The sequence below is a fragment of the Pelophylax lessonae genome (assembly GCF_965119305.1).
Source record: "Pelophylax lessonae genome assembly, chromosome: 1".
Taxonomy (NCBI): domain Eukaryota; kingdom Metazoa; phylum Chordata; class Amphibia; order Anura; family Ranidae; genus Pelophylax; species Pelophylax lessonae.
The window spans coordinates 398,891,482-398,915,847 of NC_138768.1; the positions used below are offsets into that span (position 1 = coordinate 398,891,482).

The window sequence follows — 24,366 nt, forward strand, 5'->3', positions numbered from 1 at the left end:
TAAAGAGCAGCCCTGATCCCCTTCTCTATTTCCCTGCCTGCGATCAAGGCTCCTTCCCCCCCCCCTGCTGAGTGCCCCCATAGCTAGCCTCTTGTTATGGGGGCACTCATGCGTGCTCGTTCCTGAGCCCTATTGTGTCTATAAGACACACAGAACAGGGTTTGGCCCTGCCCCTTTCTCCCTCCTCACTGGCTGTGATTGACAGCGGGAACCATTGGGGAGGCAGAGAGCTGGGAGAGCAGCTACTCATGTACTTTTAAGGGAGGCTGGGGGCGGGGGGGGCTACACACTGAAGGTTTTTACCTTCATGCATAGCATGTTAGTGGTTTGTTGCATATGGGTCAGTACAGGGGTACAGAACGAAGTGTAATCCTGTGACCCACATGAGAAGTAGGGGTCAAAAGAACTTTGGCCCCACTGCTCTTTAAGTGCCCAGGCAGGATAGAGATGATGGCTCTAGAGCTTGCATTTTTGAAAGAAGGTATTGTGACAGTTTCTGCCTTTTTCCTGACAGGATTCCTTTTTTTTTTTTCTCCTTTTTTGATTAACTATTTAATGAGGAATTTGTACCAAAATAAGCTAAGCAGCTTTTTTCATGTGTAAACCTTTTTTGTTTCTCTTCTCTCAAATCTGTGCATATTTTAGTATGAGAAAGCTAATGCAAACTACTTTCATCTTGGTTTTAATGGTGTTTTGTGTTTGTGCTTAGATACCATGCCGCAGAAAGGCATCAGTTATTCCTGAAAGCAGTTCTAAAGTGCCTCATGAAACAAGGCAGCGATATGTTAACTCTTTTGTGGAAGAGTTTTTGAAAGAGTCTGCAACCGTCCAGGAAGCCTTTGATAAGGTATTCAGCTGTCATCTACACACATTCAGCTTTTATACTTGAGCCCAAAAAGTACTTTTCTTTTCCTGAAGAAGTGGATGAGTAGATAAAAGCACTTTTTGGTTCTGTAAATATAGATAGCCTAGAATATTTTTCAGGGCATACATTTATTTTCACTTAAATGGTCAGCCATTTTAGTGACATGTGCAGACTGGTGGCAGTCAGCCCCTGGATTTTTGTTTTTGGTATTCCAACAGTACAATCTTCTAGTTCTAATTTGCAAATGTGCCCAGTATTGTGTGGCATGTCCTGTTAAATTAAATCCTACAGGGAGAAGTGGAACACAATTATAATTGTATCAGTAATACTGCAGATCCTGGAGCTCAAAATGGTTGTAAACCCCTAAAATAAACAAAACATATCCTACTAGGTTGCCTAAACCCAAAGCACCTAGTGTAAATTCTGCCTGCTTGGTCATTCATTTTCAATCTGCAGAAGTCTATAGGGGCACCAAACAATCCCTGGAGCAACCCCCCGCAGCATACAGCACATGATTGACAGCCTCAGATGTGCATGTTTCCCCACAAGACTGTAGAAGGGGTCTTGTCAATTCCCTCCCCCTGTGTCTGAATACGAATTGGAAAGAATTGGGGGATTCGTACAGGGATATGCCAAACCAACCTTACATGCCTTCCCCAAACTAATTCATCAAAGATACAAAATACAGTGTCCCTGGGGAATTTGAATGGATGGTGTTGGAGTAGTAAATGTAGTAAGAAACGTATAGAGAAAGTATATAAAATATAACATTTATTAGATTGTTTAAAAACTATTACAAATCACATATAGGGTAACAGCATTGAAGGCATGATAGCAAAGGACATACAGTTTACATATCATGGTGATGGATACAGATCAGAGGTTCTTGAAACTGGTATGTGTGTCCCAACATGTTTCGGAATTTTTTAGAGAATTCCTTCTTCAGGGAAATTTTTACACAACCATAACAGTCACCACTTGAAATATCTATAGAAATATACAGATAAAGATAATAAAGATATTGTATTGAGAAATGTGCATGTGCATACGACATCCTCTCATCAATGGGGGAAGAGATCCCAATAATCTGCAGAACAGTCAGGGCATGCCTGTGTAGGGGTATATTGCATCGATATATATATGTGCATGAGAACTATGTATATAGCTATATCCACTTACCCACACAGCCATATGCAGAGTACATAGGGATGAATATCTAAGCATCCAGCCCGTGCAGCTCATTAATAAGATCCACTTCTACAGTGCCAATCGATAAAGAAGGGGGGTACAAAGATATGGCCAGGTCCAATAAAATGATATTATAGGCAAGGGAATATGAATCCCCCCTGCAGCCTGGTAGTGCTTAAAAATCCCCTCTGTCAATGTCATTTGCCCCCCAAAAAAGGCAGCAAACATACAGCGGTCACAAGGAGTGCCTAAGGCGGAATGGATCCACACCTAAGATTTAATGGGAGATTTAAAAAAAGGATTAGCTATGCCTAGCTGCAATGGTTTAGTACATGTCAAAGGATAGGGGGAGATGTTCGTAGGCCAACTTACCTTACTGGAGAGCAATTTTGTGTGCACAGCATGTCAGATATCTCTGCAGTGACCCAAAGGTAATGAGCAGTGTCAGACTAGGAGCATTTATATGCTCCATATGTGAGCACTTATCCGATTAGGGAAGTCTATGGGAGTCAGGTGGGAGGGAGGTACTAATCAATCTGTGGCCTAATCTATGTCCCCCATCCTTGGAAAATAATCAAATCCTGTGGTGGTCATGGTAGTGCCGCCCCCTCACCTGTCCCCACGCTGGGGAGGGAATGGAGGGAGAGAGGGTGAGGAGTCCATACCATGATGGCGCTCCCCCGGTCACTGCGGCGTCGGACGTCGTCGCGCAAGAATGACGCAGCGGCGCCCGACGTCACATGACCGCCGGCACGGACGCGGACAGCATCGCGAGAAGATGGAGGTAATCTCGCGAGTGGGCGTGAATGGAAAACTCGAAACGTCACTGAGGCGCTCGAGTGTCCATACCGCCCATCAGTATGCTGCCCAAACTACAGGCCCCAGCAGGCATTGCGGGGGCCTTACCATGCCGGGGAACGCCGTACGGCCAGCCAATGGGGACAAACAAAAGGACAGACAGGTCTGCATAGAAAGTGTACATAAATGAATATTAACCCTTTGGAGCAGAAAGTGGAATTGAGAGCGGCTACACGGCAAACATAATGTAACATAGGGTCCCCAGATAAGGATGAGAAGATGAAGTGTTTTTGCAATTGCACAAGCCCAACATATAACAAAAGTGAAGTCATATACATACATAGTCAATCCGATACATCGGTCATCACTTGTACATCTCAGGCATCTAAAGCAGCTTCTTTGGCAGAAAATTACAGGAAAAATTTAAATGGCATAGTGCATATCGATTTGTACAAATATACATACATAGATATGGCAACTCATAGGAAAAGGAAGACATCAGGTAGAGAGATAGGAGAAGAATACAATGATTTGAACAATAGTCCCCAGGATCTACATATTAGGGAAACAAACCAGTATGTCATTATTAACATCCTGGGATCCATGGCTACATTAAAGGTCCCATTCAAAACCACCAGAACTGAAACCGGGGAGGAAGGGCTTAAAGTTGAAGGCTTCATTAAGCCCAGGAGGAGAAGTTGCGTTGAGGTCCGAAATCCACCGCAGCTCGCGCTGGAGGAGAAACGTATTCAGGTCTCCCCCACGGGGGCTGGGGTGGATTCGGTCCAAAGCCAGAAACATAACATGGGGGATGTTGGCCCCATGCACTAGTACGGAATGTCAACCTAGTGGTACCTCCGGATCCTTTTGTTTTATACTTAAAATATGTCGGTTAATCCGTTTGCCAAATTTTTGAACGGTCTTCCCGACGTAGTAGCAACCGCAGTCGCATGATAAAAGGTATACGACTGCTGTGGTTTGGCAGTTTACATAGTGCCTAGGGCGGAAGTTCCGTCCATTGGGAAGTGTAATCTTTTTTTCTAGTGTCGACATATCTGCACTGAGCGCACGACCCACATGGGAATGTACCTAGATATGTGCAAGGGTCATTCTAAACTGGCCCCGATATTCACTGCTCACCAGAGCATCGCTCAGTGAGGGAGCCCTTCTGAACGTGATCTGTGGTGTTTCCGAAATAAAGGGGCAAATGGTAGGATCAGATGTAAGAATGTGCCAATATTTTTTCAGTATCTTCCTAATATGGTGTTGTCCCTGGGAATATTTGGTGATCACCCTGGTGGTATCATGGGAACCTTTAGCCTTTTTATAGGACAGGAGATCCTGACGTGATCAGGATTTGGCTTTGTTAAAAGCTAGTTTTTAGGCATTTTGAGGAATAACCTCTCAATAGGAGTCTCTGTTTTATGTCGGAGGCCTCCTTGAGAAATGAGTCCTCACTAGTGCAAATCCGTCTAGCCCTGAGATATTGTGAATATGGGATAGTCCACAAGAGGCTAGGGATGTGAGCTTGAAGCATGTAAAATGGTGTTACCGGAGGTTGAGTTCCGAAAGAGTTCCCACTGCAGCATATCATTGTCCCCCCTCAGTATCCTAACATCGAGAGAGGCTACGGAAGAGCGACTATGCTCCATAGTGAACTTGAGATTTAAATCATTTTGATTAATATGATCCAGACACTTCAAAAGAAGAGATAGGGGCCCATCCCAAATCATAAAAATATCATCGATGTAGCGGTACCACATCGGTATGTGGTCCGCATACATCGAAAACTCATCAGATAAGAACAAATTACGCTCCCACTCCCCCAGGTACAGATTGGCGTATGCCGGGGCACAACAAGTACCCATGGCAACGCCCTGTACCTGGAGGTAGTGGGAGCCTGCAAAACAAAAGATGTTGTGATGTAAGATGAAGTCTAATGAGGACAGAATGAACTCCTGAAGGGCTCTATTGTCCTCATCGATTCTAGTTAAGGCCCTACGAATAGCTGCTAATCCAAGAGTATGCGGTATAGAGCTATAGAGTGCCTCCACATCTATGGTGACTAGGCTCGCATGGGGTGCTATGTGGATGTTTTCCAAAATGCGTAGCAAATGGATAGTGTCCTGGATGTAAGATGGGAGGTCAAAAACGAGGGGTCTAAGATGTTGGTCTAAAAGTCGACTAAGGTTTTCAGTAATTGCACCATTACCTGAGATTATAGGTCTTCCTGTTGGGTTAGATACGCTCTTGTGGACCTTGGGAAGGGCGTAGAACGTGGGGATGCGTGGATGGCTGGTTCTAACAAAATCCCATGTATTCTTGGGAATGATATTATTGTAGTAAGCTTCATCTACAAGGGTATAAAATGCCATATTAAATCTCTCAATCAGTTTTGTTAATAGGGCGATACCAGTCTGTGTTTTAAGCATGCGTAAACACATAGAAGTGTATTGGCTATTGTCCATGAGGACAATATTGCCACCTTTGTCCGATGGCTTTATGGTCAACTCATGGTTCTTCCGAAGGTTATTTAGAGCCTTTCTCTCTTCCGTGGAAAGATTACCATGGATTTTAATATCGGCAGAATCAGATTTTAAAGTTTTTTTATTTCCCTGGTAGTCAATTTCAGGAAAGTGGCTATAGCATGGTTAGAGCTAGGTGAAGGGTATATGTTGGAGGGTTTTTTAAGAGGTTTGTGTTCGACCGTCATCAGGGATTTTGGGGGATCAGGGTCCTCTATTTGGGATAATAGCATCTCAATGTCAATCCGATCAATGAGATCTAATGGTTCATTTTCTTCAAGGAGGGCTTCCAGATTGGTCAGGGCCTGCCGTTCATTAAAGGTGTGTGCAGTGTCATTGGTTTTTTTGGAGTAAATACCCTTAAGTAAGAGTTTGCGGGTGAAGAGGTGTATGTCTTTTATGGTCTCAAATTTGTCGAGACGTGAGTCGGGACAAAAATTGAGACCCTTGTGAAGGAGTTGGGTTTCAATATCAGAAAGGGCATGCGATGAGAGATTAATAATACTAAGTTGATTGGTGCAAGTGATGGTTTCAGTGTTAGTGATCATTGGGTTTAAGGATTGGGAGGGGGCAGTGTCTTGCCTAAAAAAAATCTTGGGGATTTTGGTGGTGGTTGTTAGTGGAGTGCTGGTAGGAGTGGCAGGATCAATGGCCTCGTCTGGAGGATTTTGTTGCCCATCTGAAGCGAGGGCAACAGTGTCTGAATACACTCTGCTGCCTGCTCTGTTGTGTGGTTTGTGACATTAGACTCCTGCCTTCCTAAGCTGAGAAATGCTATGTAAATTCTATGTAAATTCTTTACTTTGAACATCTGTAAAGAAGAGGCTGCAGATAAATGGGAACAACAAGACCTGTTCTGTAACTGGTGGCAGCAAGCACACTTCACCCCCATGTTAATCTTGTCAAAAGATTAATGCAGTGCAAAGTATGTCTGGAAAGTATATTAATCAGCACCTGTGAGACTTAGTGTCGGTTCACACTATGGTGACACGACTTCGTGGCGACTTAATGAAGTCACCGTGCACCGCGACTTCGGCGCGACTTGCACCGACTTCACGTAATGGAAGTCAATGCAAGTTGCTCCGACTTCACCCAAAAGTAGTGCAGGAACCTTTTTCGAAGTCGGAGCGACTTGAGTCGCTCCCATTAGAACCGTTCCAATTGCACAGAATGGAGCACGACTTGTCAGGCGACCAAGTCGCCTGACAAGTCGGAACAGTGTGAACCGGCACTTAGAGTAACTTCACTTGTGTTGAGAGAAAAAAACACTCCCCTCTGTTAAATTACTTGCAATGTACATAAATCATTCAATTTGTTGCAACTTCCTACCTTTTTTGTTATATTGAAGGAATAGCGGTTTGTTTCTCTGGGTCTGTGTGTAGAGTGAATCTGTATGGGAGTGGTTTTATAATCATTAAAGCTTCTTCACCGGCAGGGCTCTAAAGAGATAAATTGGCAGGGCCTGCATCCCTTTACACATGATTTACATTTTATAGTATCTCACCAAAATAACATTTTTGTTTGTAGGGAATGCCCAAAATCTGATTTGTAGCGAAGTGCAGACCTCTGGAAAAATCAGTAAAGCTGGCCATACATTATACAATTTTCTGTACAATTTTCTTGAAATTTATCTTCAACTATGTAGTACAAAGGCCTGCCTAATTGGATACAAGTGAAAGTGTTTAGTTTTGTTGTCCTAATATATGGTTTTTGGTAAATCGAACAGAAAATTGTACAAGAAAATTGAAGCCTTAATCAATCACACAAGGAGGAAATTGCATATATTGGGCGTTCTGTGCACCATCTGTCTGTCACAATTGTATATGCTGTATATATTTCTCTGTCGCTCATTGACAGACGTAGTCCTCTTTGATTCATATCAATTGGGTTATGCTGCCCTCTACAGGAGTAGGACTAGGCAGAAGGAAAAACGTTCTGGCTCCACCTTAGGGGCAGTCCCAGAGGGTATATCCCCTCTCTCTCTGCTACAGGATGTCAGTTTTTTTCTGTCTAGTCAGGAGTAAGGACCTAAGCTCCTTGCTGGGATCTTTTGGTCCTGGCAAGATTTTTTTTTAGAAAAAACTTTTTTTCTTTTTTAGGTACAGTAGTTGTTTTCTCCAGTTTTCCTGTGAGATCTTCAAGCAAATTACGCCGGATCTGGGCGACCAGTGGTCACCCCAGCCGGCCTACGAGCGCGCGCAGGCCATAGCTCCGCGCTCGGTCGGCCGCGACACATTCAAGTAAGTATGCGGGACCGGGCGACGGGCTGGATGTTGAGATCCAGTGGTCACCCCGGCTCAGCCTACGAGCGCGTGCAGACCATAGCTCCGCGCTGGGTCGGCCGCGACATAGTCCCAGGACGGGGACTGACCCTGCGAGTTGAACGTCTCGCTTGGACGCCAGGAACCAGCAGAGTCACGGCGTCCGGATTGGTCGACAGCCCCCCATCTCGGTGGAGAGGGTACTGTGAAGAGCGGGTGCCCGTCAGTTCCGGTATGGTGAGTAAATATTCTCCCTTCCCCCCCCTGTGGGGTTTTTGGGATACGGGCCCCTCTGTGTATGGTCGGATCTTTTCTGACATTAAGGTTCCCCCTTTAGCCTATGACTAATTCACCTATCCCCTGGATAGTGTGATCTGGTTTGGGAGCTGATACTCCAGCAGGCTTGGTTTGGGAACTAACACTCTAAGCAAACCTTGGTTTAGGAGCTGACACTCTAGCAACCTTTTAGGAGCTGACACTTCAGCTGGCTTGGTTTGGGAGCTAACACTCTAAGCAAACCTTGGTTTAGGAGCTGACACTCCAGCAGGCTTGGTTTGGGAGCTAACACTTTAAAAGCAACCTTGGTTTGGAAGCTAACACTTCAGCAGCCTTGGTTTCTCTAGCAGATTGATCCAAGGAAGCCTGGTTCGATTTACCATAGTAACATATAAATATCCAGAGCAAAGGAGGTATAGCCTACCTTAGACTGTAAAGATCGCCAGGGCTCCCGCAGGCCGACAGGCCGCCATCAGCCGTTCCAGAGCCGGTCACAGGCCGCTGCACTGAAGCAGCCACGCTAGATCGGCAGTCCGCCGCCATTTTGTTGTAGACCGCATGTCTGCATTGCCTACACAGGCCGCCCGCAGGCCACGCAGGCCGCCATTTTCTCGAAGTCTATTGTCTTCTACATGGGGGCGGCCATGTTTGATGTGCCCAGCCGACCTCGAGGAGCAGCTGGGAACGCCGGAAGGCGTGCACAGGGGGCGGAGCCACTTCCTTTTACCCGGGAAACCTAGTACAGGACTTCCCAGTCTGCACAGGACAATGCTGACAGCAGTTTGATAAGGAAACTTCTCTACATCAGGTGGTGAGCCCTTGGGGTCTCTGTCTCTCTGTGGGGGTCCAAAGCAGGTACGCTGAGGGGCGCTATTGCGCTGGTGGATTACATATAAAAAAAAAAAAATAATAATTTTTTTTTCATTGGCAAAGTGTCCTGCGTTAACATGGACCCTGCCACACATGTATCGCCACCTGATCCCCTCGAGGTGGCTGCAGGACTCTCCAGTTCCCCACTGACTATTGAGTCATTGTCAGCAGTATTGGAAACCTTTTTTTCCCGGGTGGAAGTGGCTTGTCAGGGACAGGGCGCAAGGAAGCGACCCCCGCCTACCCCCAATTCATCTGAAACTTCAGATTCAGAGTCTGAGCCTATCCCTGCAGTTGCAGGTACCTCATCTGGGGTTTGTGTCTCGGGTACTGTCTCTTCAGACAGTGAGGAAGATGTCTCAGCATCTACCATAGCCCGAGAGGAAGCGTTGGTAAACGCATTAATTGTAGCCGTTCGGGAAACCTTAGGACTACAGGTTACACCATCAGAAGTAACTGATACTGAGATTCCATTTGGTACTAATAAACGCTCCAAAATGGCGAAAGTATTTCCCTTACCCAAGTGTTTCGGTAATGTAATTAAGGAAGAATGGGGTCATCCAAAACGAGCCCCTACTATTTGCAAACGCATTAATAGGCGTTATCCGTTCGAGGAATCCCTCCTCAAAAAGTGGACAGTACCATCTGTGGTAGATTCTCCTATCTCCAGATTGAATAAATCTACAGTTATCCCATTGGAGGATGCTCCGTCCTTTAAGGATCCAGTGGATCGTAAGGTGGAAGCCGTGTCTCGCGCCATCTTTTCCCTGATTGGGTCAGCTTTCAGACCAGTAGTTGCTATTGGTCTGGTTTCTCAAACTGTAACAGAATGGACCAAGTGGTTACGCCGGGATTTAGAAGGGAGTGATATCCCTCAGGCGGTATCAGATCTGTTGGAACAGATGATACAAGGGTTACAGTTTATCTGCGACGCTGCGCTAGACGCCACTCCATTATTGGGGCGAGCATCAGTCTCAGCAGTGGTTCTCAGGCGTACACTGTGGCTAAAATGTTGGTCGGCAGACCAAGGTTCCAAGAAGGCTTTGGCTAATCTCCCTTTTCAGGGTGAGCGCCTATTTGGGGCCAACTTAGATGAGATCATCAAGGATCTCACTGGAGGCAAGAGCACTTTCTTGCCACAAAGTACTAAGGGTAAAGGACCTCGTCAGAGATGGGGGCCTTCCTTTTCCGCCCATAAGAAGTTTATTCGCCCCACGGGCGAAAAAGCAAAGCCCTCCAAAACTCCTTTGGGAGGTTTTAAGGGGCGCTGGTCGGGCAACCAAAAGCCCGGCCCTTCCAGACCTGAAGATAAGACTACTAAAGCCTGAAGGTGCGCCCCCACCCATAGCGGGGGTGGGGGGACGTCTTCGCCGGTTTCCGGATCCATGGCTTTCCAGAATCCCGGACACGTGGGTTTGCGAGGTCATAAGGTCAGGTTACAAGATCGAGTTTCGATCTCTCCCACCGGTGCGATTCTTCCCTTCCAATATCAGACTTTCTCCGGATCGCTTAGAAGCTCTGCGGGGAGCGGTCACGGATTTACTACAACAAGGAGTGGTAGTCCACGTTCCTTGGACAGAGTGTTTTCAGGGGTTTTATTCAAACCTGTTTACAATACCCAGGAAAGAGGGCAAGGTGCGTCCAATTCTGGACTTAAGAGCACTCAACTTTTTTGTCAAGACACAAAAATTCAGGATGGAGTCCATTCGCACAGTGACAGCCTCCCTGCATCGGGGATTTTTTGGCGTCATAGACATCAAAGATGCCTATCTTCACATTCCCATTTACACAGGACATCAACGTTTCCTGCGTTTTTCCGTAGAAGAGAATCATTATCAGTTTGCGGCGTTACCCTTCGGTCTCGCATCGGCTCCTCGGGTCTTCACAAAGGTGTTGGCCCCAATGTTGGCGCTATTACGTCAACGAGGCATATCGATTCTAGGTTACCTAGACTATCTTCTACTCCGTGCGGAGTCTCCACAGACCTTGTTACAAGACCTGGAGATCACCATGATCTCTTTGCAAGAGTTCGGGTGGCTAGTGAACCTGCAGAAGTCATCTCTGGTTCCCACCAGGAGGCTCGAATATCTGGGTCTAATTCTAGACACGTCCAGGGCAATAGTGTTTCTTGCTGCGGGGAAACTCCGGAAAATTCAATCAGCAATTCAGTTGTTGCTATCCGACAACTGGCCTTCTCTTCGGACTTGCATGAGAGTCCTGGGGTTAATGGTGGCCTCTTTCGAAGCAGTACCATTTGCCCAGTTCCATACCTGAATCCTTCAAGGAGAGATTCTTCTCCAATGGAATCGGAATCCAGAATCTCTGGACAATCGGATCCGATTGAGCGAATGGACCAGGGAGTCCCTGGTCTGGTGGCTTCGATCTCCGGCGCTCAGCCAGGGGAAGTCATTTCTGCCAATAAACTGGACGATTGTGACCACGGATGCCAGTCTATCCGGTTGGGGAGGAATTCTCGGTCGATTAACTGTCCAGGGGCTCTGGTCCCTGGAAGAGTCCAGGTTACCGATAAATGTATTGGAACTGAGGGCGATCAGACTTTGTCTGATACACTGGACCGAGCAGCTCCAAGGCAGCCCGTTTCGGATTCAGTCGGACAATGCCACAGCTGTGGCTTATGTCAATCACCAGGGGGGGCGCCAAGAGTGTCCTGGCGACCAGATAAGTGGCCCACATTCTTCGTTGGGCGGAACGGTGTGTTCCAGCTATCTCCGCGGTGTTTATTCCGGGAGTAGAGAATTGGCAGGCAGATTATCTCAGCCGTCAGACTCTGGATCAGGGGGAATGGTCCCTCCAGCCAGAAGTGTTCCACCTATTGTGCCTTCGTTGGGGCACCCCGGATGTGGATCTGTTGGCATCTCGACTCAACAGGAAGGTGCGGAGGTTTGTGGTCGCCCCGTGGGGGCAGTATCCGCTACTATATGCCTTCCCTCCTCTCAAGTTACTGCCGAAGCTTCTTCGCAGGATAGAGGTGGAAGGAATCCCAGTTATTCTGGTAGCTCCGGACTGGCCTCGTTGAGCCTGGTACGCCGACTTGGTCAGACTAGTAGCGGACGTCCCATGGCGACTTCCTCTCAGGGAAGATCTGCTGTCTCAGGGACCAATCTTCCATCCTGCTTTACAATCGCTGGCTTTAACGGCCTGGCTATTGAGACCCAGGTGCTGAAGGACAAAGGGTTGTCAACTTCAGTTATTCCTACTCTAATTAAAGCTAGGAAAGCGACTTCCAGAAAGATTTATCATCGCACATGGAGGTCTTATATTGCGTGGTGTGAATCTCTTGGGTTTCCTCCACGTTCCTATTCGGTTAACCGAATATTGGCATTTCTGCAACAAGGAGTTGAGCAGAAACTGGCCTTGAGCACTATCAAGGGTCAGGTTTCAGCATTGGCTATCTTCTTTCAGAAACCTTTGGCTACTCATTCCTTGGTACGGAATTTCATCCAGGGGGTGCGACATCTGGCTCCGCCAGTGCGCGCGCCTTTACCGCCCTGGGATCTTAATCTGGTGTTGTCGGTTCTTCAGAAACCTCCCTTTGAAGATATTAGGGAGATTCCCTTGCCTACGTTATCCCAGAAGGTGGCCTTCTTGGTGGCCATTACTTCTGCACGCAGGGTGTCAGAACTGGCTGCATTATCTTGTCGTTCCCCATATTTGGTGGTTCATGGAGATAAGGTGGTTCTACGTCCGAATCCATCCTTCCTACCAAAAGTGGTTTCAGAATTTCATCTGAATGAGGATATTGTATTGCCTTCCCTGTGTCCTAAGCCCAGCCATCATCGGGAGTTTGCTTTACACTCCTTGGATGTGGTGCGGGCGATCAGGGTAAACTTGAAAACGACGGACTCGTTTCGCAAGACGGATTCACTTTTTGTGATCCCGGATGGCCCCAAAAAGGGGTTGCCTGCATCTGCCGCGACGATTTCCAAATGGATCAGACAGACGGTGGTACAGGCTTATTCTATTAAGGGTCGGGAGCCCCCGTTCCCTGTTAAAGCGCACTCCACTCGGGCGCTTAGCGCGTCATGGGCCTTTCGCCATCAGGCGTCAGTCCTTCAGGTTTGCAAGGCGGCTACTTGGTCGTCAGTGCATACCTTTGCAAAGTTCTACAAAATTGATGTGATGGCATCGTCGGATGCCTCTTTTGGCCGCAAGGTTTTGCAGGCCGCAATTTGAGGAGACCGGCGGTCTACCTCGAGGGTTTTTTTCAGTTGGATTTTTATTTGAGTCTCATCCCTTTAGTCTGATGAGCCTTTGAACTTCTAGTTGGCACCGGTTGGGCCTTCTAGATTGGATTTGATTTTCGTCAATCCCACCCCTCATTTGTGGCACTGCTTTTGGACGTCCCAATTGATATGAATCAAAGAGGACTACGTCTGTCAATGAGCGACAGAGAAAAATGGATTTTTGTAAGATCTTACCGTAAAATCCTTTTCTCTTAGCTCATTGACAGACGTAGTACCCGCCCCTCTACTGTTGAGTTGGGTTGGGTTAAATTCTCTGACACTGCTTTGTGACATAACTGACATCCTGTAGCAGAGAGAGAGGGGATATACCCTCTGGGACTGCCCCTAAGGTGGAGCCAGAACGTTTTTCCTTCTGCCTAGTCCTACTCCTGTAGAGGGCAGCATAACCCAATTGATATGAATCAAAGAGGACTACGTCTGTCAATGAGCTAAGAGAAAAGGATTTTACGGTAAGATCTTACAAAAATCCATTTTTTTTGTTTTACCCCCCCCCACAAAAGTGGTTGCTCTTTAAAAACTGTTTATGCAATCCCACCCATCTCTATGTGAATGTGGGCCCACATGAAGCAGTTCAAATGTGCCGGTCAATGAATTTTCTCAGAAGCATCTCAAACTGATGCCATCAATGAAGACATTTTATTATAACTTGCTTTAAGGCATGGTCGCTTTGTTCGCATCCTTAGTTTGTAACTGGGTGTCCAGATATAGAATATTACTTCCTTGCAGTCTTAAGTCTGGAAGCTTTATATTGTAAATATGCAGTGCATCTGGAAAGTGATAGAACTTCACTTTTGCCACATTTTTATGTTCCAAAATGGATTAAATTAATAATTTTCCTCAAATCTGCAAACAATATCCCATAATGACAAAGTGAAAGAAGTTTGTTTGAAGTCTTTGAAAATGTATTAAAAATAAACAAAAAAAAAATCACATGTATACTGAAATAAATTATAAACGCAGCACTTGTTTTGCCCCCCTTTTTCATGAGCTGAACTCGAAGATCTAAGGAAACTGGGATTCATCCGTGAAGAGATCACCTCTCCAAAGTGCCAGATGCCATCCAATATGAGCATTTGCCCACTCAAGTCAGTTACGACGAACTGCAGTCAGGTCGAATCCCTAATGAGGACGATGAGCATGCAGATGAGCTTCCCTGAGCCAGTTTCTGACAGTTTGTTCAGAAATTCTTTGGTTATGCAAACTGATTGTTGCAGCAGCTGTCGGGGTGGCTGGTCTGACGATCTTGGAGGTAAAGATGCTGGATGTGGAGGTCTTGGGCTGGTGTCGTTACTAGTGGTCTGCGGTTGTGAGGCCGGTTGGATGTATAGCCAAATTCTCTGAAACTTCTTTGGAGACAGCTTATGGTAGAAAAATGAACATTTCAATTCACGGGCAACAGCTCTGGTGGACAAATCTGCAGTCAGCATGCCAATTCCACGCTCCCTCAAAACTTGTGGCATTGTGCTGTGATAAAACTGCACATTTTAGGGTCCTTTCACACGGGACGGAATTTGTTCTGCTCAGCTGGGATCGATCCACCGATCCTCGCTGAGCAGGCGGATGACCGCTCCGTCTCTGTTCTGTGTGCGGAGACGGAGCTGTCAGATCCCCGCTGTCCTCTATGGGGAGATCGGATGAGAACGGACTGCCTGTCCGATCCCATCCGATCCTCCAGACGGATGGAAAATGGGATTTCCATCCATCCAGATTTCACAGATCAGATCGGAGAGCAGCGGGTGTCAGTGGACATGTCATGCCCCATAAGTATGCATGGAGCATCCAATCAGGTTCGCCTGAAAAACTGACGGGCAGATCGGATTACCTGTGGAAAAGGGGCCTTAGAGTGGCCTTTTATTGTGGCCAGCCTAGGGCACATCTGTGCAATAATCATGCTGTCTAATCAGCATCTTGATATGCCGCACCTGGGAGGTGGATGGATATTCTCGGCAAAGGATAAGTGCTCACTAATTTTTCCCCTGTTCGGTACGCACCAGAACACCGCGAACAGGGGAAAGTTTGTTCGAAAAAACAAACTGCATTAAAGTCTATGGGACTCGAACGACAAAAATCAAACCGCCTCATTTTAAAGTTTTAAATGCAAGTTATTGCCAAAAAATAGTGTATGGGGGTCCAGGGAACATGTAGCAATGCATATTTTCTCTGTCGCTCATTGACAGACGTAGTCTTCTTGATTCACATCAATTGGGTTATGTTGTCTCCGCAGGAGTAGGACTAGGCAGAAAGAAAAAACGTTCTGGCTCCACCCTAGGGGCAGTCCCAGAGGGTATATCCTCCCTCTCTCTGCTACAAGGAATCAGTTTTTTTCTGTCTAGTCAGGAGTAAGGACCTAAGTTCCTTGCTGGGATCTTTTGGTCCTGGCAAGATTTTTTTCTAGAAAAAATATTTTTTTAGGTAGTTTTCTCCAGTGTTTTTTCCTGTGAGATCTTCAAGCAATTATGCCGGATCTGGGCGACACTAGTGGTCACCCCAGCCGGCCTACGAGCGCACGCAGACCATTGCATCGCGCTTGGTCGGCCGCGACACATTCAAGTAAGTATGCGGGGCCGGGCAACGGGCTGGATGTTGAGATCCAGTGGTCACCCCGGTTTCTGCCTACGAGCGCGTGCAGACCAGAGCTCCGCGCTGGGTCGGCCGCGACTGAGTCCCATTGGAGGGACTGACCTTGCGAGTTAAAAGTCTCGCTTGGACGCCAGGAACCAGAGAGTCGAGGCGTCCGGAGTGGTCAACAAACCCCCACCCCGGTGGAGAGGGTATTGTGAAGAGAGGGTGCCTGTCGGTCGGTATGGCACTACTGCGCCAAAGAGGCATATCGATTCTAGGTTACCTAGATGATCTCCTGCTTCATGCAGAGTCTCCACAGACCCTGCTACAAAACATAGAAATTACTATAATTTCTTTACAGGAATTCGGGTGGCCCACCCAGAGGCTCGAATATCTGGGTCTAATTCTAGACACAGTCAGGACAAGAGTTTTCCTTCCGGTAGGGAAACTCCGGAAGATTCAATCAGCAGTCCAGTTGTTACTATCCAACAGCTGGTCTTCCCTTCGGACTTGCATGAGGGTTCTGGGGTTGATGGTGGCTTCCTTCGAAGCAGTCCCATACCCCAATTCTTCAGCAAGAGCTTCTTCTCAGATGGAATCGGAATCCGGAGTCCCTGGACTATAGGATCCAATTGAGCAAACAGACCAGAGAGTCTCTGGTCTGGTGGCTTCGGTCTCCGATGCTCAGCCAGGGAAAGTCATTTCTGCCAATATATTGGACGATAGTGACCACGGATGCCAGCCTATCCGGATGGGGAGGAATTCTCGTCCGTTATCCGTTCAGGGACTTTGGTCCCCGGAAAAATCCAGGTTACCGATAAATGTATTGGAACTGAGAGCGATCAGACTTTGTCTGATTCACTGGACCGAGCAGCTCCAGGGCAGCCCGGTTCGGATCCAGTCGGACAACGCCACGGCTGTGGCTTATGTCAATCACCAGGGGGGCACCAAGAGTGTCCGAGCGGCCAAGGAAGTGGCTTGCATTCTTCGCTGGGCGGAACAATTTGTTCCAGCTATCTCTGCGGTGTTCATTCCGGGGGTGGAAAATTGGCAGGCAGATTATCTCAGCCGTCAGACTCTGGATCAGGGGGAATGGTCCCTCCATCCAGAAGTTTTCCACCAGTTGTGCCTACGTTGGGGCACCCCGGATGTGGATCTGTTGGCATCACGATTCAACAGGAAAGTACAGAGATTCGTGGCTCGCTCCCGCGATCCTCTAGCAGAGACCGCAGACGCACTGGTCGCCCCGTGGGGGCAATACCAGCTAATGTATGCCTTCCCTCCTCTCGGGTTACTGCCAAGACTTCTTCGCAGGATAGAGGAGGAAGGAATTCCAGTAATCCTGGTAGCTCCGGACTGGCCTCGCCGAGCTTGGTACGCCGACTTGGTCAGACTGGTGGCGGACGTCCCGTGGAGACTTCCTCTCAGGGAGGATCTACTGTCTCAGGGACCGATCTTCCATCCTGCTTTACGATCGCTGGCTTTAACGGCCTGGCTATTGAGACCCAGGTGCTGAAGGACAAGGGATTGTCAGCTTCAGTTATTCCTACTCTAGTTAAAGCAAGGAAAGCGACTTCCAGAAAGATTTATCATCGCACATGGAAGTCCTACATTGCATGATGTGAACCCCTGGGGTTCCACCCACGATCTTATTCGGTTAGTCGAATATTAGCTTTTCTGCAACAAGGGGTTGAGCAGAAACTGGCCTTGAGCACTATCAAGGGTCAGGTCTCAGCATTGGCTATCTTCTTTCAGAAGCCTTTGGCTACTCATTCCTTGGTACGGAATTTCATCCAGGGGGTGCGACATCTGGCTCCGCCAGTGCGCGCGCCGTTACCACCCTGGGATCTTAATTTAGTATTGTCGGTTCTTCAGAAACCTCCCTTTGAAGATATTAGGGAGATTCCTCTACCTACGTTGTCCCAGAAAGTGGCCTTCTTGGTGGCTATCACTTCTGCACGCAGGGTGTCAGAACTGGCCACATTATCTTGTCGTTCCCCATATCTGGTGGTTCATAGAGATAAGGTGGTTCTTCGTCCGAATCCATCCTTCCTACCAAAAGTGGTTTCAGAATTTCATCTGAATGAAGAAATTGTATTACCTTCCCTGTGTCCTAAGCCCAGTCATCCTCGGGAGTTTGCTTTACACTCCTTGGATGTGGTCCAGGCGATCAGGGTATACTTGAAAACGACCGACTCGTTTCGCAAGACGGATTCACTTTTTGTGATCCCGGATGGACCCAAAAAGGGGTTGCCTGCATCTGCCGCGACTATTTCCAAATGGATCAGACAGACGGTGGTACAGGCTTATTCTATTAAGGGTCGGGAGCCCCCGTTCCCTGTTAAGGCGCACTCCACTCGGGCACTTAGTGCGTCATGGGCCTTTCGCCATCAGGCGTCAGTGGTCCAGGTGTGCAAGGCGGCTACCTGGTCGTCGGTGCATACCTTTACAAAACATTATAAAGTTGATGTAATGGCATCGTCTGATGCCTCGTTTGGCCGCAAGGTTTTGCAGGCCGCCATTTGAGGAGACCAGTGGTCTACCTCGAGGGTTTTTTTCCGTTGGAAATTTTTATTTGAGTCTCATTCTTTGTTTATAATGAGCCTTTAAAACTTCTAGTTGGCACCGGTTGGGCCTTCTAGATTGGATTTTGATTTCTGTCAATCCCACCCCTCATTTGTGGCACTGCTTCTGGATGTCCCAATTGATGTGAATCAAGAAGACTACGTCTGTCAATGAGCGACAGAGAAAATCGGATTTTTGTAAGATCTTACCGTAAAATCCTTTTCTCTTAGCTCATTGACAGACGTAGTACCTGCCCCTCTATCATTGAGTTGGGTTGGGTTAAATTCTCTGTTGCTGCTTTGTAACAGAACTGATTCCTTGTAGCAGAGAGAGGGAGGATATACCCTCTGGGACTGCCCCTAGGGTGGAGCCAGAACGTTTTTTCTTTCTGCCTAGTCCTACTCCTGCGGAGACAACATAACCCAATTGATGTGAATCAAGAAGACTACGTCTGTCAATGAGCTAAGAGAAAAGGATTTTACGGTAAGATCTTACAAAAATCCGATTTTTTTTTTCAAAAAACAATCGTTTTAAAGGAGCAGTGATTTACTGATTTTAATGAGGCTTCAAGTGAAACTATAAAAATGAAAAATTCCTTTAAATATCGTACCTGGGGGGTCCCCTTAATGTGCCTGTAAAGTAGCGCATCTGCATATGTAGCCTGCTGCAGCAATACTGACATTTCTAAAGGAAAAAATGTCATACAAATATACATACAAAATGTTAAATTGCATGTACTTGTCATACATGTGCAAAAAAGTGGGCCTTTGTTGGTGCCTGAACACTGCAACCCCTCAGTTACTCTTGCTGAGCACAGGAACGGGACCTGCTGGTAAGAATTCCATACAAATTTGAAATCGCATGTACTTGTCATACAGGTGCAAACAACTGGGCCTTTTGGTGTTGGTGCCTGAACACCGTAACCCCTCAGTTACTCTTGCTGGGTGCAGGGCACAGGGACAGGGCCTGCTGTTAAAAATGTACATACGCAATTTAAATTGTATGCACCTCTCATACAAGTGCAGAAAAATTAGGCCTTAGGTGTTGGTGGTGACCTAAACAAAAAACATTGTTGGAAGCTAGCAGAATCAAGGTTAAGGAATAGGATAGGCAGTATAGGATAGGAGTCCTCTGGGTCACGAAGGATGACATTGTCAGGAGCAACCTCTCCCCAACCATGTACAACTCCTGGGGTTTCTGGGGAATGAAAACCATCCCTTGAAGACTGCTGTATGCTATCCCCTACATCCATGCTGCCACAATCCTCCTCCTACTCTTCCTCCTGTGTGTTTTGTGTCCCTGCAGGCATGAGATCTGTATAAAGGGGCCTTGTGAGGAAAGGAAGTCCTCTTCCTCATGCTGTTCTGCCTCAAGTGCCCGGTCCATGACTCCACGAAGTGTGTGTTCCAGCAGGTAGACTAGAGGGATAGTGTCACTGATGCATGCATCTTCCCGGCTCACCATCCTTGTGGCCTCCTGAAATGGTGACAGGATGGTGCATGCATCCTTTATCAAAAGCCACTGGTGTGGTGAAAAAAAGCCAAGCTCTCCTGAGCCTATCCTTGAGCCATACTCACACAGTTACTCATTGATGGTCCTCTGCTGCAAGTGCAGCCGCTGCAGCATTGCCAATGTTGAATTCCATCTGGTGGGCATGTCACAAATGAGACGGTTGGTGGGCAGGTTGAATTCCCGTTGAATGTCAAATTGCCGAGCACTGGCATTGTATGAACGCCGGAAATGGCCACAGGCTTTTCTGGCCTGCCTCAGGAGATCTTGGAAGCCCAGGTATCTGGTCAAATGCTGCACATCAGATTCAGGCCATGTGCCAAGCATGGAACATGTGTCAAGGGTCCCTGTCGGAGGGCGGAGAGAAGGTTGGTGCCATTGTCTCATACCATTCCTGGCTCAAGCTGTCATGGCGTTGACCATCTCTGAGCCTGCCCCTGCAGAGCTGACAGAATATCTGCCCTGGTGTGACTCCTATCCCCTAGACAGACCAACTGAAGCTCTGCATGGCATCTTTTAGCCTGACTGCTTACGTAGCCCCTTGAACGCTTAGGGAGCACTGCTGCTTCAGAGGACAATTCAGCAGAAGAGGACATGGAGGAAAAAGAGGTGGAGAAGCCAGATGTGGCAGAACCAGCAACATCTTTTTGTGAGGGTGTGGTGGCACAACAAGCTGCAACACTGAACCCTGTCCTGCATCCTTCCCAGCTGCCAGTTACGCAGTGTACCGTGAAGGAAATGCAACCTCCCTGTGCATGCCTCCTGGACCAAGAGTCAGCAGTAATGTGAACCTTCCTGCTGACTGCTCTTTCCTTGGAGGCCAAAACACTACCTTCCACATGACGGTAGAGAGCCGGAATGGCCTTGCGTGAAAAGAAATGGCTTTGTGGTACAGCACATTCCACAAATTCATGAAAGGGAGCAGAGTCTACCAGATGAAAAGATAGCAATTTGGCCAAGTTAGCATTTAGACACTGAGCATGTGGATGGCTGGGACAGTATTTCTTTCTACAGTTCAGCAACTGGGGTAGTGAAATTTGCATGCTGCTCAAATCAAGCGGTGGTGTACTGCTAGCAGATTGGTTGCAAGTATCTGTGACACTCATTGCTATACCATCATCCCTCTCAATGCAGGTTTTTGAGAAGACATGAGGTATAGCAGAGTTAGAGATCTCAGATGAGGAGCAAGGTGAAGTATGCTTGTTTTTATCTTATGGCTCTTTTCAGGTACTGTTGCCAACCGACTGCATGGCAGGTCATCATATGTCTTGTCAAGCATGTGGTGCTTAAACGGCTGGTGTTCTTGCAACGCTTGATCCACTTCAGACAGATGTTGCGAACAGCAACGCTGCGGTCTACTGCACGTGTTGAAAAAAGGCCACACTAATGAACTTTTGGATTTCTGTGGGGAGTTTGCAGCACCCTGCACCCGTCGAGCTCTGCGGTGTGATGCAATAGGTTGGCTACTCCTATGGCGGCGCCTGGAGCACATCCTGCCTCGTTGGAGTTGTGCCTCCTCCTCCCTTCACTTTCCTCCTCTATCCTGTCAGGCACACAAGTAGTCAGTGACCCCATCATTCCCTCCCTCCTCATCACTGGAGCAAACTTGGCAGTATGCTGCAGCTGTGGGAACATGACTGCTAGTTTCTTGTACGTCATTGTCACCCCCTCTCTAGGCTCACGTTATCCCCTTCATCAACCTGGTAACCAACATCACAGCATTCAAATCGCTGTGCATCCTCCAGCAGCATGTCACTGACCCTATGATCGAATATTTCAGGTGACTCCTCCGTGCATGATGGTGGGGCGACAGGAGTAGCTGTGGAACGGGCCGCTTTGGCCTGGATGTCAGAGGACGAAGAGGATAAGGAAGGCTTTTTTATCTACTCCACCAACTCTTCTATATGTTGTGGCTGAATAAGGCAGCCAGCCCTGGGAAAAAAAGGATGGGTGTGCCCTGCCTGCAGAGGATACACCATGTCTGTGACCACCACTTTTCACTGTGGACACAGAGGCTGCTTGCCCTCTTTTCGTGGCCTGTGAGCGTCTGCCTCTCCTTGTCGGCCTTTTGGACATGATGTGGATTTTCGGGGGAGTTTATTACTGGTTGATCGCTATAGATATGTACTGCACTTACCAATAGATACCGAATGGCCTGTGTGTGTGGATGTATATATGTAGCACTGCCCCCCAGGGGGCTGCTGAGAATTATGCTTCTTGGGTTCCCCTGGGTTACCATTGGCAACTGGCAGCAGATACACTGTATTAAAAGTTCTCGGCTCAGACAATGAACAGTCCAGGGGATTTTTTTTTTTTCTGTTTTTATTGGAACTTAGATGGGAGAAAGGATGAGTGGGATACTCCAAATTGAACTATGCACAATCCCTGAGGACAACCGACTGTAGAATGCGGCATGGCTGCTGCTTCACCTTGCCACTGAAGTGAAGATAGGGAATATGTTTAGGTTCCTCTTCAGGGTCTAACTTGGCACCCCCTTTCTCACTGACTGTGTGCGCTGACCTCCTGTCCACTGATACTCTACTGGAGTGGTCCCCTTCTTAGACAGAACCCTGGCAAGCTTCCCAGTACTCAGACAATTGTTTTCCCTGCTGTCGCTCTGCCTCCAACTCCCATGTCAGCATCCTCTGGACCTCCTGGTTCAGCGTCGCACTTCTGGTCCACAAGGTTGACCGGCTGTGACAACCTTCCTCAGCAACCGGAGGAGAGACGGCAGTCACCCTCCTCCTGGGACCTGGCTTCCCACCCATAGACACCCTGTCACATGTGCCCCTGGCTTTTATAACATATCCCAGGATGCACCACTGTTATGCCAACCCACTGGGATTTTTATAAAAGCCTGTCACTGGCTAGGTTTCCTCCACTGTCCAACAGGCTCCCATATTGAATACAGTGGGGACACTCCATCAGACCAGATGAATCACACATGGACACATGCAACAGGCCTAACTACTGATCAGGTTCCCCTGTGAAGCATTCAGAGCAAACTATTCTTTTCCTAGCACCTACCTAGGAGGGTGCTAGATCTCTATCGCAAAGTATGGTCTATACTGAACTGACCGATAGATACAGAATGGCCTAATATATACTCAATTGCCCTATATCTATATATAGATATCAATGTATGGTATATACTGCACTGCTGAATATACTTCACTATCTGATCTCTTAAATTGTAAAAAGCAAAAATCTCTCTCCCTCCCTAACTGACTGCTACTAGCAACGTATTAATTAGACTACACTGCACTGCCTGAAAAACTGCAAATCCCTTTCCTCTCCCTGCCTCAACCACTTCTATCTCGCCCGCACAGTCACACACCACATGCGGCTGCTGTGTGCCCCTGAGCCATGATTGGCTAAAGGCAGCCTGCCTTTGTCCAATCATGGCAGAGATGATTTGATTGGCCAACGCATGGAGGTCAGGGTGCATGCTTTGGCCAATCACATAATGCACTGCGCGCGCAGTGCATTATGGATGCGGGCGCTCAAATTTCCTAGGAAGAAGCACATTTTGTTCATTCGACGGAACGAGCGAACAGCAATGTTCGAGTCGAACTTGGGTTTGACCCTAAGCTCATCACTAGTGCTCACTAACACCGATTTGGACAGATTTGTGAACATTTGAGAGAAATAGGCATTTTGTGTACATAGAAAGTCAATTTAGAAAGACTAAAAGAAAACAAATGCAGACACCACATTAGGCATTGGCGTGATGCAATGTATTCATTTTTTTTTTTTTGGCTCAAATACTGCTTTTAAGAAAAAAAAATTTAATCTGTTCTCTATAATCTATTTTTTTTAATTTAAAGATCAAGCCATCCTTTTTATTGCACACTAGCATTTAAATTTGGAACTTAAAGTGGAGTTCCACCCGTTTTTCCAACATTATAAAAATTGCTTTTATTCTCCAAATGATCACAGCATTGGCTGAATGTAATTGTTTTCCTATCTACTTAAAGGAAATAATGTTTTATAAATGACATTCTTCATAAACTAACCTTGATTTTTCCTCAGCAGGGGGCTCCCATCTTAATTGTGGGCGTGTGAAGCCCACATGTTACTACTTCCTACAATAGGTGCTGCTGGTTACCCAGCATGCACCTCCAAAGGAAGGTCCCACCCTGTTGTTATGGCAACACAGCTACTGCTGTGCTGGTCTCTGGTGAGAATTGAAATCACATGAATGTCTAATACATTGTTACTGTGGCTAACTTTGTTTATGTTAAACATACCTGTATCATATATATTATTACTATTATACAGGATTTATATCGTGCCAACAGTTTGCGCAGCACTTTACAATGTGAGGGAAGACAATACAGTTACAGTACAATTCGATACAGGAGGAATCAGAGGGCCCTGCTCGTTAAAGCTTACAATCTAGAAGATATATATATATATATATATATATATATATGAGATCTATCTATCTATATATATATATATATATATATATATATATATTTTAATATTTTTATATATCCATTTATTTTTTACAGTATTGCTAATTTTCACTTGCAGCTGACGAAACAGATTTTCACTTAGCCCCGGTTCACACTTCTGCGAGTGCGGGGTTCGCATGTAATGTCGGAGCGCACTGCTCCGACATTACATGCGATCAGCTGTGCGGTGCGAGTTTAGCCATACAGTTTGTATGGCTAAAT

The 24,366-nt window shown here is 47.0% G+C and overlaps 1 protein-coding gene across 1 annotated transcript in view; it reads left to right on the forward strand.

The window, feature by feature from the left end:
- LOC309544326 (RNA exonuclease 1 homolog) overlaps nucleotides 1–24,366 on the forward strand; it is a gene marked incomplete at its 5' end in the record, with an annotated part of 167,665 nt that overhangs the window by 48,552 nt on the left and 94,747 nt on the right. The window contains one exon of the mRNA XM_082243232.1: nucleotides 710–847. Within this exon, the coding sequence (XP_082099358.1) occupies nucleotides 710–847 (138 nt within the window). The remainder of the gene's footprint in view (nucleotides 1–709; nucleotides 848–24,366) is intronic.